The following is a 14216-nucleotide window of genomic DNA, read 5'->3' on the forward strand; positions in this document are numbered from 1 at the left end:
TTGTTCCAGTTATTATTTTAACTATTACTTTTTGGACTTTCATTTGATTTTTTGGTGACTTAAATCAAAAAAAAAAAAAATTTAGTTCAGTAAATTTCATAAAATATGTTGATCTAAGGAATTACAAAAATCTCTTTGCGTGACCCAAACTTGTATAATTAAAATTATTTATTTTTTTTTATATTAATTCATAGAAAACGATACTGTATATATATCATTAGTAGGAAAAATATTTTACAAAATACAAAATAATAATCACACCGCCCCACAGTGTGATGTTTTCCGCATCAGCCTACAAATTACTGCCACTTTCGTGCCTAATTTTTTATGATTTGGTGGTATTTTCCTCGTGAAGTGTTTTAATTGCTTCCTAATTAAAATGAAGTACCTTGAATGTAACTTAGACTGCTGCCAACACTTGTGTCAGCACCAGAACAAGCGCTCGAAAAATACAACAACTTCGCACCTTAACAAGTACTAAACTGCAAAACACCAAAGTGGTAAGTTTATTTATTAAACAATGTATTTTTGTGCATAAAAGAAAAGTATTTAATCAAATATACAGAGTAAAATATCAAAAAAATAAAAAATAAAAAAAATAAACAAAATAAATAATGTTAAAAAAAACAACAACAAAACTGTTAACTATTGTATAATGAATTTGTTAATCGCATGACGCGCCTCGAAAAAACGCTACGAGCACAGCAACTACAGCGTTTACAACGGATTAGTCAAATACGATAAGCAGCGTTAACCCTTTTACGATAAACCAAGCGTTAAACTGCGCTTAGGGTTAAGTGAAGTTTAGGTGGGACCACTCAAGTACAGGTGAAGCAGGAGCTTGTACGATTCAACAATATTGACAGAAACGTGTTGCGAGCCATGTAAGGAAGAGAGAATTGTGATAAAAATCTTTGCTAAATCGGCAACCAAACCAAACCACACAATTTTGGCAAATTAAATTAATTATGCGCGTTAATGATAATTTACATTAGAGAACTTTTTAACCACACCAAGTATTTTAAGCTGAAGTAGTGATAGTCATGCCATAGATAAAACCAGAGAGAAATAGAGATAGTAGTCATTTAAGAGAGGAGAATTCAAGAGAAGACAATTATTAAATTTAATTTGTTTATATATTTATGATTATATATTTAAGATTTTAAAAACTTAAATTTAATTAATAGGCCAACAATAATTGTAAGAGCATAGAGATATTAAATATATTCCATATTCCAAGATTCCAGATCAGACATTTTTCTGTGGCGGTCTAAACTCACAATGGTTACACAAAATCTTTGACTGATGATAAAAACGTAGTTCTCGAGAAGTATACAATTGCTGAAAACCCGCGTTTAACCTAGTAAATGGTTGCTAGTAAATTGAGGTGAAATGCTATGAGTGTATCCTGAATATTAAGCCAACATATTGGGTACATGATAAAATCAACTAAATTTGAGCTAAAATCTCAAAAAGAACTTTTCCCAAAAATTTTGAAAACAGAGGATCTAGGTAATGAACAAAAGAAATTTGCATCACTGGAGAAATAATTGTAACTGTTATTCCTCGAAACCAAAATAAGGAACTTCGTCGATACTTTCTGAATCACAATATCGCGTTAGCTCATTTAGTTAGCAACTAAATTGCGCTCTCAGGCACGGTTGCCACTTATGGTACTTTAGTACCAAAATTGGTACTTTTTTTCGTTTGGTACTCATGTTCAAAAAATGGTACATTTTTGACGACCCACCCTTATTGTGGATATTTCCAATTAATTTTTTTTATAAATGCAACTTTGCACTATTTTATATTTTGTTCATTTATAACACTATGAAAAATATAGAACGAGAAAACAAAAAGGTCCAAAAAAATTTTGGACCTTTTTTACAGAAATAGTACCTTTTTAAACCAATTTTGGTACAGGAAAAAATTTTCAAGTGGCAACCGTGCTCTCAGGAATTAAAGAAATGCATTCAGCACCATACTCTCCAGACTTAACGCTGAGTAATTACTGAAGGTTTCCAAGAGTAAAGAAAAATTTGAGAGAAGGGAGTTTGACAATAATGAGATGGTAATTTGTTCTTAAATTATCTTAAAATTGCAAATATAAAAACTCAAATTTTGAGAAGTGTTTCAAGAAGTGGTCAACCGGTTTTAAAAATGTATAGAAATGAATGAAAAATAAATAAAAAAATGGAGAAAAGTTATTGAATTGAAATTGTTTTTGTCAATGTTTTTTGTAGGCAACTATAAGCCCTTATTAGGCGCCTCAAGATATCAATTTAATATATCATAACGATTCAACATCTAAGCCATGGACTAACCATGAAAATTCTACCCTAAGAATGGCATATATTTCTGCAAGGATACTTAAAGTCGGTATATGTCAAAGATTTCTTAAAAACAGGCACATACTCCTCTCAGGCTACTTAAGTCTCAGGCTACTTATATGCCACAGATTTCTTAAAAACTTTTCAGCTGTAAGCACTTCTTTAAACGGTGCATTTATCTCACTAATTTTATTCACTTGGATAATGCAGTGGTCCATTATACAATAAATTTACAATATAAAAACAGACATTTTTAATGCTTAGTATCTAGTGAATTCATATAAACAACAGATTCAGTGCATATACAGTTTTATAAGATGATTCTCATTTAGGTTTCCCCCAAACAAATCACATTTGTAACACATTTATAGATTTTGTGTGCATTTTGTATGGCAAATGTGATTAAACCCAACAAGCTTATCGTGATAAGCCCGAGAATAAGTTAGATACAATATTCTGAATAAAGTATTTGATAATTTGCATGCCAAAAGGCTAGATTATTAAAACAATATGTTAAATATAAAAGCCATGTTATAGCCATGTTGGTGAAGAACTAAAAAACTTTAATTTGTATACGGTATAGATTTATGGATGGGCGAAAAGATTATTCGTAGAGAACTGCACTAAAATCAAAAATGTGATTAATTCAAATAAATTTTAAGGTTAATACTTTATTACTTTAACTATGTTTCCACTAGTCTCATTTAGGCTCATTTTGTTTTTGTTATTAAGGTCGTTGTTGAGGATCACTTACCATACAAAGTGCTTTCATATGAATGAACTCATTATAAATATATTACTTTATTTAAATCGAAAACTCTCGAATGCAAAATTTAAGAATAAATTTCTCACAAAGGAAATGACCAAAATTTTAAATATTTGTCATATGTTTTATATGTAAAATGTAAACAAACAACAGCTAGGCTGTTAACAAACGCACTGCAAAGTAAGTATTTAATAAAATCTTTATTTTTATTAATTGAATAAGTAATGGATACATAAAGTATATATAGTATACTAGCTGACCCGGCGAACGTTGTTTCCCCTTGCAATTAATTTTCCTGGCTCAGCTGAGTTATAATATTTGTTGTTATTCAACTTAACCTTTAGCATTTTAATGCGAAAATTATTTTGAATTGATTTTTTCTTTTGATCTACAAAAAGTCCACATGCATTACTTATGTTACAAATATTTTCATGTTACTTCAAATCCTTATAAGCACAACATTTTAAATGAAAAAAGGTTATTGTTTATCACTTCATCAGACTAAGCAATTATTGACCTCAGATCTGCATACCTCCCCGAGGAGCCTGGAACCATTCAGAGATTTGATAACGCGGTGTTGGTAAGTCTGTCAGATTTCGCAAATAATTTCACCGCAGCATGATTATAGGTGAGCCAATTTTTAATCTTAAGTTATATGGTAGCATTCCTGGTTTGTATAGTTGTCGTTTAGCAGTCTGTTTGAAACGGTATTGAACAACTGGACCAACTGGTTGTGATTTTTTAAAAACGGTTCTAAAATACCTACAATTTCTTGCTCCTCCATCTGCTCGATATGGTTGTACTGGCAACGTGCGTTTATTTGGTGCTTGTCATCATCCATGAAGTAGATTTACAGAAATTTGGGATCGTTATTGGGCATCGGCATTAAAGATTGAAAATTGCGACCATTCTCATTCTGAACGATTTTTGTTGTTCCAAATGATGTCACTTGAAAGCACGAATTGAATTTGCGAATTTTACGAAAAAACAATTTAGATTGAGATGTAGGTCCAGCCAATAGTGCTTTCAATGGTTCTGGCGGCGAATTCAATGGTTGCAATACAACTTTTCCAGATGCGCCGCAGAAATCGGCCGATTCACCTTTGTATTTGAGTGCATGACAGTGTTGGCACTGTTTGTTCATAGCACCGATTACAATTCGTGAATGTGACGAATAGTCGATATCCGATTCATATTTAAACGCAAGGCGATGAAATGATGCACGTGTCAATGCCCGATACACTTGCAAACGACGTTGTTCACGTCGGTGACTCGTTGACGCGCCAGTCTTTGTCTCAATGCATTAGCTCGAAGGCGTTCGTTGCGTTGCTCTTGACTTTCATTAGCACGTGTGATTGTATCCTGGTTTCTTACATTTTCATTGTTTTCTGCCGATCTATTTAACCGACGGTTCTGGAGTAATTGTGAATTCCGAATCCGTCGACCAATATTTCTTCCTCGTCCACGAAGACGTGGCATTGTTTTTTGTACGTTATTTATATCTTTATATATATAATTCTTCTTTTTTGTGTGTATTCATGTGAATTCAAGGATGGTTAAGATTCACAATTTGGTCCACTGGATAACGTTTTTTTAATTATTACCCAGTTTTTAGGTATCCATATACATTTATATTAGACATTTAAAAGTTATTCATGCTTACTTTGATTTGTTTAAAAAGTTTACACTCTAAAATGAATCGTTCAACTATCCTGTTGAATTTTTGAATTCGCTGGAGTTACCAGGAACACCACCACATAACTTAAGATTAAAAATTGACTCACCTATAATTATACTGCGGAATTTAAATGCACTTAAGCTATGCAACGGCAGTTTTACGATTCATTTTAGAGATTTTAAACTTTTTAAACAAATCAAAGTAAGCATGAATAAATTTTAAATTTCTAATATAAATGTATATGGATACCAAAAAATAAAAAATTAATTAAAAAGACATTATCCAGTGGGCCAAATTGTGAATCTAAACCTTCCTTGAAGCCACTTGAACACACACAAAAAATTTCATCAAAATCGGTTCAGCCGTTTAGGAGGAGTTCACTGTCAACACACGTACAGAAGAAATATATATATAAGATATATTTACTTCTAAATCTATATATTTATATATATATATTTACTTCTAAATATATTTACTTCTATATTTATATATATATATTTACTTCTATATTTATATATATATATTTACTTCTAAATCTATATATTTATATATATATATTTACTTCTAAATCTATATATTTATATATATACTAGCTGACCCGGCGAACGTTGTTTCCCCTTGCAATTAATTTTCGTAGCTCAGCTGAGTTATATTTGTTGTTATTCAACTTAACCTTTTGAATTGATTTTTTCTTTTGAACTACAAAAAGTTCACATGTATTACTTATGTTACAAATATTTTCATGTTACTTCAAATCCTTATAAGCACTACATTTTAAATGATAAAAAGATATCAATTGATATTGCAAAGCGTCGTAAGAGCGATGACTGTCTGCAATCGTAGGCACTGTGTTATCTCTGCGTTGTATTCGTATATCTCGACGTTCAAATGCGTCGCCAACCATAACAACTGCAACTTCATTAATAGTCGGTGCATTATATCGGCCCGCGTGCTGCCCAGATGGTACTTTGTCTGCTTTGATGACGATTGTATAGTTGTCGTTTAGCAGTCAGTTTGAAACGGTATTGAACAACTAACTGAATTGATCCAGTTGTTCAACTGATCTGCGCAGCAGAAACCGGCCGATTCAGCTTTGTATTTGAGTGCATGACAGTGTTGGCAATGTTTGGTCATAGCACCGATTACAATTCGTGAATGTGACGAATAGTCGATATTCGACTCATATTCAAACGCAAGACGATGAAATGATGCACGTGTCAATGCGCGATATACTTGCAAACGCTGTATACTGAATGTGTCGGTGACTCGTTGACGGGCCAGTCTTTGCCTCAATGGATTAGCTCGAAGGCGTTCGTTGCGTTGCTCTTGATTTTCATTAGCACGTGTGATTGTATCCTGGTTTCTTACATTTTCATTGTTTTCTGCCGATCTATTTAACCGTCGGTTCTGGAGTAATTGTGAATTCCGAATCCGTCGACCAATATTTCTTCCTCGTCCACGAAGACGTGGCATTTTTTGTACGTTATTTATATCTTTATATATATAATTCTTCTTTTTTGTGTGTATTCATGTGAATTCAAGGATGGTTTAGATTCACAATTTGGTCCACTGGATAACGTTTTTTTAATTATTATACAGTTTTTTGGTATCCATATACATTTATATTAGACATTTAAAAGTTATTTATGCTTACTTTGATTTGTTTAAAAAGTTTAAACTCTAAAATGAATCGTTCAACTATCCTGTTGAATTTTTGAATTCGCTGGAGTTTCCAGGAATACCACCACATAACTTAAGATTAAAAATTGACTCACCTATAATTATACTGCGGAATTTAAATGCATTTAAGCTATGCAACGGCAGTTTTACGATTCATTTTAGAGATTTTAAACTTTTTAAACAAATCAAAGTAAGCATGAATAAATTTTAAATTTCTAATATAAATGTACATGGATACCAAAAAATAAAAAATTAATTAATAAGACATTATCCAGTGGGTCAAATTGTGAATCTAAACCTTCCTTCAATCCACTTGAACACACACAAAAAATTTCATCAAAATCGATTCAGCCGTTTAGGAGGAGTTCACTGTCAACACACGTACAGAAGAAATATATATATAAGATATATATTTTCTTCTATACCTATATCTATGTATCTATCTATATTTAAGTCTATATCTACGTTCTTATTTATATTTATACATGACTGCATATAAATGTACGTATCTATATTTATACCAGTATATCTTTATCTATATGTATATGCATATATCTATATGTGAATCTGTATCTACTGACGTGTATATGAAAATCTATATCTATATTTGTATATATATATCTATATTCATATCTATATCTATATTGATGTCTATATTTATATTGATATCTATATCTAAATTGATGTTTTTATCTATATTAATATCTATATCATTATTGATATCTATCTCCATTTCTATATCTAATATATAAAAGATGGTCTAGCACTCTCTGTCAGTGACGGCGCTCAAAATTAGAAATGCAAATGATCGTGGGTTAGGCATAATGAGGTCGTCAAAAATAAACATAGACATTGTTTAATGCATATGTATTAGTGTGTTTTATTAAATACACAGTGATAAATACATGAACATTTATTACCTGATTTAATTTCAATAAGATTTTTATAAAAAAGCTACTAATTATCTCTATTAATTCTGTTAAGGCCATAAATATTTTTTAAACATGTAAATTAGTTTCTTTCAAATTAAAAATTAAAAATAATAGTTCTAGAACTTAAAAAGCTTTGCTCTTCACGTATTCAAAAGAAACTTAAACATCGCAACTGAAATATTGATGTCTGGCATCATAATGCTAAAAAATAATTATTTACTAAATCTAGTCTAATTCTATTTACCTATTTACCCTAAATTACCAAGTTAAGTGAAAACTTGGCAAAATAATTGTATATTTAACAATTATTTTGCCCTAAAATCCATAATCATGTCATGGATTTTTTATGATTTCATTTAACTTCATTTTCCACTTAAGTGAGTGTTCAGTCTCACATATATGTGGAAAATTCTATAATTGTAAGGTTTCCTTTATTTTAAGTGCTCTAAAATTCTAATCAACAATGCGGAAAATGGCTGGGTCTACGTCCCGGAACCCTTCGACAACCAAGCACCGTTCAACACTCCCTAAAGGGACTTCACAAGCAGGTCTCAGCGGATTACTACAAGCACTAACTAAAATGACTATAAATCACTCTAAATATTTGTAGACCACAGATTTGTAAATTTGCACGATATATATAGATAATATATCTTTTTATAATTGTTCTTGTGTGTTTTTAAATAAAGACATAGTAACTGATTGAAAGTCTTGTGAGGAAAAGACAAAATATAATGAGTAAAATAGATTTCATAGGTCTCAGCGTTCCGACCTACTACTAATAGTAGTAAGTTTATGTTGGTGTAACCCGCAGGAATCTCGAATGCAGATGACATAATATGATTTGTAAGACGAATATATGAGTTAGGATGTGGATAGGGAAGGGTTAACTGACGGTACTTACTAACTTACTTATTTGACCATAACAACCCATTACCAGGTTTTGACAGCATGTGTCTCCAGGTGCCTTTGCTGGGTGGACCCCCCTCTCCAGTCTCATACATCAAGTCCAGTTAGTGTTCCCTTAACTTAATCACTTCTTAGGGGACGGTTAATTAAGATTAGAGTGGGGGACATACTAGTACGTTGGTACTCTAACTAGTTTCTAGTGATACTTATCCTAATCATATTTAACTCAGCGTAACCAGCATTTCATTTATGTTGAAAATATTTGACACAACTTAAAATTTATCAAAATTCTGTTAGTCACGCTTTGTAAAAATACTTTTTATTTAATTTAATTATCAGTTTGTATCTAAAATTGTATTTTTTGTGTGTATACTAATTGCGCAGTTTCAACTTGTAAATTAATAATCATTTCATTATATTATTAAACATACTCATTCATACTATAAATAATATTTAATATTATTTATTAAAATATGTATTCCCAAACTGATAATAGTTTATATAAAATTTAATTTTTTTCTACAACTTATATCCAATTCTAAAGGTGAAATTATCTACTACAAATAGCTCGTTCAAGTCCAAACTAGTGATTATGTCGTCCAAATAATCAATTGCCTTTCTGGTTGTAGGGTTTAATAAACGATAAAAATTTTTGGTTTCAAATATAAATCAAACAAATAAGTGAACGGAAAGATAACTGTTGTTGTTGTAACCCTCCGAGATCTGAAAGCAGATAACATGTAAGGTTTACAAGACGAATACATGGATTGGTATGTGGATGAGTGGTGTTTAGGGTGAGGGTGGGGGAAACGGAAAGCGAGACGACAACAACAGAAATAATTTCACGATTTCGTTTTTATAACTACGTTGTTTTTAATAATAAAATTATATTTACTGTCAGTGAATATTACTGAATACTTAATAATGTTATTGTCTTTGTACCTTCCCCATAAGTGATTTTTTAGAAGCCCTACTGGGGGGATGATTGGTACTTGTTCGTTTGTTTAAATGAATGACTTCGGTTTCTACTCATAGAGTCTCAAGAATTCAGATATTAAATCTCTTCTATTAAAATAATAAAGACTTGTTAATATTAAGCTTTATGTGAAGTGTAACATGCGTATGACCGATATCTAGAAAAGAAGAACTACTCAGAGAGTCAAGAATTCAGATATTAAATATCTTCAATTAAAAGAATAAAGACTTGTTAATATTAAGCTTTATGTGAAGTGTAACATGCGTATGACCAAAATCTAGAAAAGAAGTACTAAGCGGAGATGATTTTCCCAAATCTAGCAGAGTGGTAGGTCTCACAGTAATTTTACATAGCTGTATAAGTTTTGCATAAATAGTGCTTTTAGTAGCAGTATTAGAAGCGACTTTAAAAAATAAAAAATAAGTACCTACTGGTACAGTTTATTTTAGAAATGGTGAACGGGACTTGGCCACTTCTGAAATCTATGAAATAGATTTATAGCCCGCCATGCCTCAATCCACTCTTACTACCAAATAATAACGTCTCTTTTCACATTTCCTTTGCTTAACCATATTTTAATCCATGTACCCGTATTTGTAATTACTTTCACGTTATCTCCTGTATAGATCTCCGTGCGTTACCGGAACAACGACATATCGATCGAAAGCGACTTTGAAATCTCGGCTACCTCATATCTAATCTATATAGTAACCCGCGTATTCGTATTTTGTAGATATTTATATTAAATATATATTTTTTTTTTTGGATTTAAGACATATATTTTAAAAGTTTTAATGGATCTATATATATTTTAAAACGTTTGAATTTTATTTTTTATTTTAAAAAATTTGTTGAAAAAATACAACAAATAATTTAATTGATTTGATTTCAAGATTAAATTTTTAATTAATAATAAATTATTTTTGATATTTTTCAGTTGTTACTCGTGCCCAAGCCAAAAATCTCATCGATGCAGGCGTTGATGGTTTGCGTGTTGGTATGGGTTCTGGATCAATTTGTATAACTCAAGAAGTTATGGCCTGTGGTTGTCCACAGGCAACAGCTGTACATCAAGTTTCCACATATGCCAAAAAATTTGGCGTACCAGTTATTGCTGACGGTGGTATACAATCGATTGGACATATTGTAAAAGCTTTGGCTTTGGGTGCTAGTGCAGTTATGATGGGATCATTATTAGCCGGCACTTCTGAAGCACCTGGTGAATATTTCTTTTCTGATGGTGTTCGTCTTAAGAAATATCGTGGCATGGGTTCACTTGAAGCAATGGAACGTCGAGATGCTAAAGGTGCTGCCATGTCGCGTTATTATCATAACGAAATGGATAAATTAAAGGTAGCACAAGGTGTTAGCGGTAGTATTGTTGACAAAGGATCTGTTTTACATTATTTACCATATTTGGAATGTGGCTTACAGCATAGTTGTCAAGATATTGGCGCACGTTCGATTGATGAGTTAAAGTATGTTAATATGAGTGTGATTTTCATATATGTTTTAACTTTAAAATTATAATATAAACTTACTTATATGTTTTTATAGAAAAATGATTTACAATGGTGAATTACGTTTTATGAAACGTACACATTCCGCTCAAGTTGAAGGCAATGTTCATGGCTTGTTCTCATATGAGAAACGTCTCTTCTAACATATGTCGGCTGTGCATTACAACATTAACGGAAACATAACTAACAACATCACTAGCAGCAATGTCAACAATATGTTAAAGAATTCGAAATCAAATTTGTTATTTCGAAATTCTTCAACATTACAAATACAACAACAGCAACAACAACAATCGAGTAAACAGCAGCAGTTAAGTTTTTTTTAAATACTTAAATAGTTTAAAATCTCTGTTACATCTAATCTAATACATTCAATAGCATTTCTATAAATGCTTTAGTTGTAGTTAAATAATATGTAACTTATTATATGGAAGATTTCTTTATGTCAAGAACTATTCTCAAACGCTGATATCTGATCAGTTTATATGTAACTAATGCGATTCCTATATTACCGAATTATCATCTATAATTCTTTTTATTTCAGTCATTTTTATAATTTAAAGTACTTAACGTATAATTATTTTATGGTTTCGCATACCACTCAATATATATGTATATATACATGATATACATGTATGATATCTAATATTAATTGAGGCGGCAGTCTTTTACGATCTAGTGATTTCAATCACATGACTTCAATGTGGTGAAACATTATTAATATTTATACAGAACTGTGTTTTGTATATGTTATTTAAAATTTATCATAAACATAATATACATTACATGAAAGAATTTATAATTATCTGTTATATCTGCTGCTTAATAGTCTATCTATAGAACACAAGAGATCGTAATTTTGCATTCTTCTCGTTCAGCTCACTTCGTTATAAAAACGAGAAACAAAATAAATATGCAATTCACACTGCTTATAACTTTCTGAAGTTATTGTTGTTTGTGGTTTTCAAACTCTCTTAAAACCTTCTGGCGCAAGTATAAGCAATATGCAAATTTAATTAAAAATTTCTGTTTTCCTCTTTTACGCTCTCGCATTATCACATAATTAGCTCTAGTTGTTTCTCAATTTTCGCAATTTACTTTAATTTTTGATTGAAGCTACTTTGAGAACAAATAGGGTTTCTGCAAGAAACCTTAACTTTGTAATATGAATTGGATATAAGATGAAATCAAGATTTGCTGTGTAAACAGGCTTTCAAGGAATGGAGTCAAACAAGTACATAAAAATAATATTTCTATTTCATATTAAATAGAAAATTTTCTTCTATTATACAATATGAATTTTCTTAAAGTCTGTATTTGGACAACACAAAGAATCTTAATTTCGTTCTTAATTTTAATTTCGTTAAGTCGAATTTAAATCAGAAATTGATTCTATACAAAAATTCAATTCAATTGTAATATGTATAAAATCATGTTAAAATTAAATTTTGAATTTATATTGTTTCAAAGTTTGTCATTTTTATTCACGAGAAAAATTATGTGAACCAAAATTAGAAACAAAGTGAAGTTATTAAGATAAAATTAAGATTTATCTTAATTAAGTCTGTTCACACAACAGACTTTTCGCGAAGTAAGCAAGAAGAAAATTATAATTTAAAAATAGATTGAAGCTTTGTTGTGTGAATAGACATAAAGAAAGAAAATTGTACGAGTTTCTTAAAAATTCTAAATTAAACCTTTTAATTGCTCACGTACTTTATAAAAATTGTACTTAATTCTTTTTTTAATATTATCAAAACATTTAATACATGATCAAAATTCGTTCTTGAAATTCCAGCGTATAGTCCATAAATTATTGGGCATAATTTTATTAAAAATTTCAAATTATATTTTGCACTCCATAACCGAAATTAAAAAATCCAGATATTGTTTTTTTTTTAATTTGGCTATATATATCTTATCATATACATGTGTACTCCTAATTTTTTATATAATAAATATAAATGTGAAAAAAAAGAGGTTTAAAAATGTTTAGTCAGAGGTGCAGTGTTGCCAAAATAATGTTAATAATAATTTTGTATACAGAAATAAATATAAGTAATATTTATAGAATACCGAAGAATATACCCCATATACATAAAAAGTCGAACTCCCAGTACTGGACAGAAAAGTTTTATTTACTGCCATCGAATAAAATATTAATATTACCGTATAAATTTTTTGTATTGAAAGTAAATTTTTTTTAAACATTTAATGTTTTTGGTGAATAAGTTAAATTAATTATATATAATTAAATTATATAAAAAAACTAATTAATTAGAATTGATTAAATGAAATTTATTGTTTTTAGAATTATGATTGTAGTTCCAAATAAGCATGGCGAATTAAATTATTAATTTATAAATTATAACTTTATATGGCATATTTGTATTGATTTATAAAAATTTTTAAAATTTTAATTTTATAAGATTGGCACATAGATTACTTATAATAACAATATATATTAAAATATTGTATTATTTAATTTTGTACTTCACAGAATAAATATATGTGTTTTAATATATTTTTTTATATTATATATTAAAATTCGTTTATATTTTAACAATAATCATTTTAATATATACATATACATAATTATATAACAATAGATTTATATTAATTATATCTAAAACAAGTATACTAAATACTAGCTATGATGGAATGATTCCAAATGAGTTAAAAATATGTTGCAAGTGTTTAATCATATAATTTACATTTTAAGAATTACAAGTATATTTTTGATGTCTATTAGTATATTATATATATTTATGTAAAGAAGAATATTTAATAAAATATCATTTAATGATTGTAGTTAAATGTTTGTCAATGGTTATTTTAATCGATTCTCTTATACCATGTTCACAGAATCAACTTTGTTTTCTAGTTGAGCCTTTTCCGAGTTAGTGCATCTGGGCACTTTTTCTCTTTGATAGCTGTGGTGTTTCTGCAGAGACCCACCTATCTCACTGAGTAATTTTTGTATTCCTTATAAGCTTCGTGTTTATTCAATGACTGATCTAAGATCTGCGTATCACCCCTTGCGGTTAGTGATTACTCTGAGATTAGATAGTGCTAAATAGGGCAGCTTGCCGGTTTACTTCGTTTCGCTGGCTTGGTCATATCGTGCGAATAGCATTCCGGCCTCCGGCTAGAAAGGTATTTGATACGGTACCCGCAGCGAGTAGAGAACGTCCGCATCTTAGGTGAGAAGACCAGGTGACCAACGATTTGGGGTCGCTCGCTACTATCAACTGGCGACAGCAAGCAACTGATCCGACTGGTTGGCGCGGCAATGGATGTCTGTATTAGCCAATAACGGAAATGTATGAAAGCTTACTTTCTCATATTAAAGTAGGCACAACCAAACTTTGACAAACTCACAACTGATAAAATGAAAAGCCAAAGGGATCATGTAAACGCTCGAC

At 30.2% G+C, this 14216-nt stretch overlaps 1 protein-coding gene across 1 annotated transcript in view; it reads left to right on the top strand.

Annotated features, from left to right (window-relative positions):
* Positions 1-12172, top strand: part of LOC119666475 — a 19327-nt gene extending 7155 nt beyond the window's left edge. The window contains exons 2-3 of the mRNA XM_038075753.1: positions 10209-10749; positions 10829-12172. Coding sequence (XP_037931681.1) covers positions 10209-10749; positions 10829-10934 — 647 coding nt within the window. The 3' untranslated portion in view covers positions 10935-12172. The remainder of the gene's footprint in view (positions 1-10208; positions 10750-10828) is intronic.
* The last annotated feature ends 2044 nt before the right edge of the window (positions 12173-14216 follow it).

Source organism: Teleopsis dalmanni, chromosome 1 (genome assembly GCF_002237135.1).
Source record: "Teleopsis dalmanni isolate 2A chromosome 1, ASM223713v2, whole genome shotgun sequence".
Lineage (NCBI taxonomy): Eukaryota > Metazoa > Arthropoda > Insecta > Diptera > Diopsidae > Teleopsis > Teleopsis dalmanni.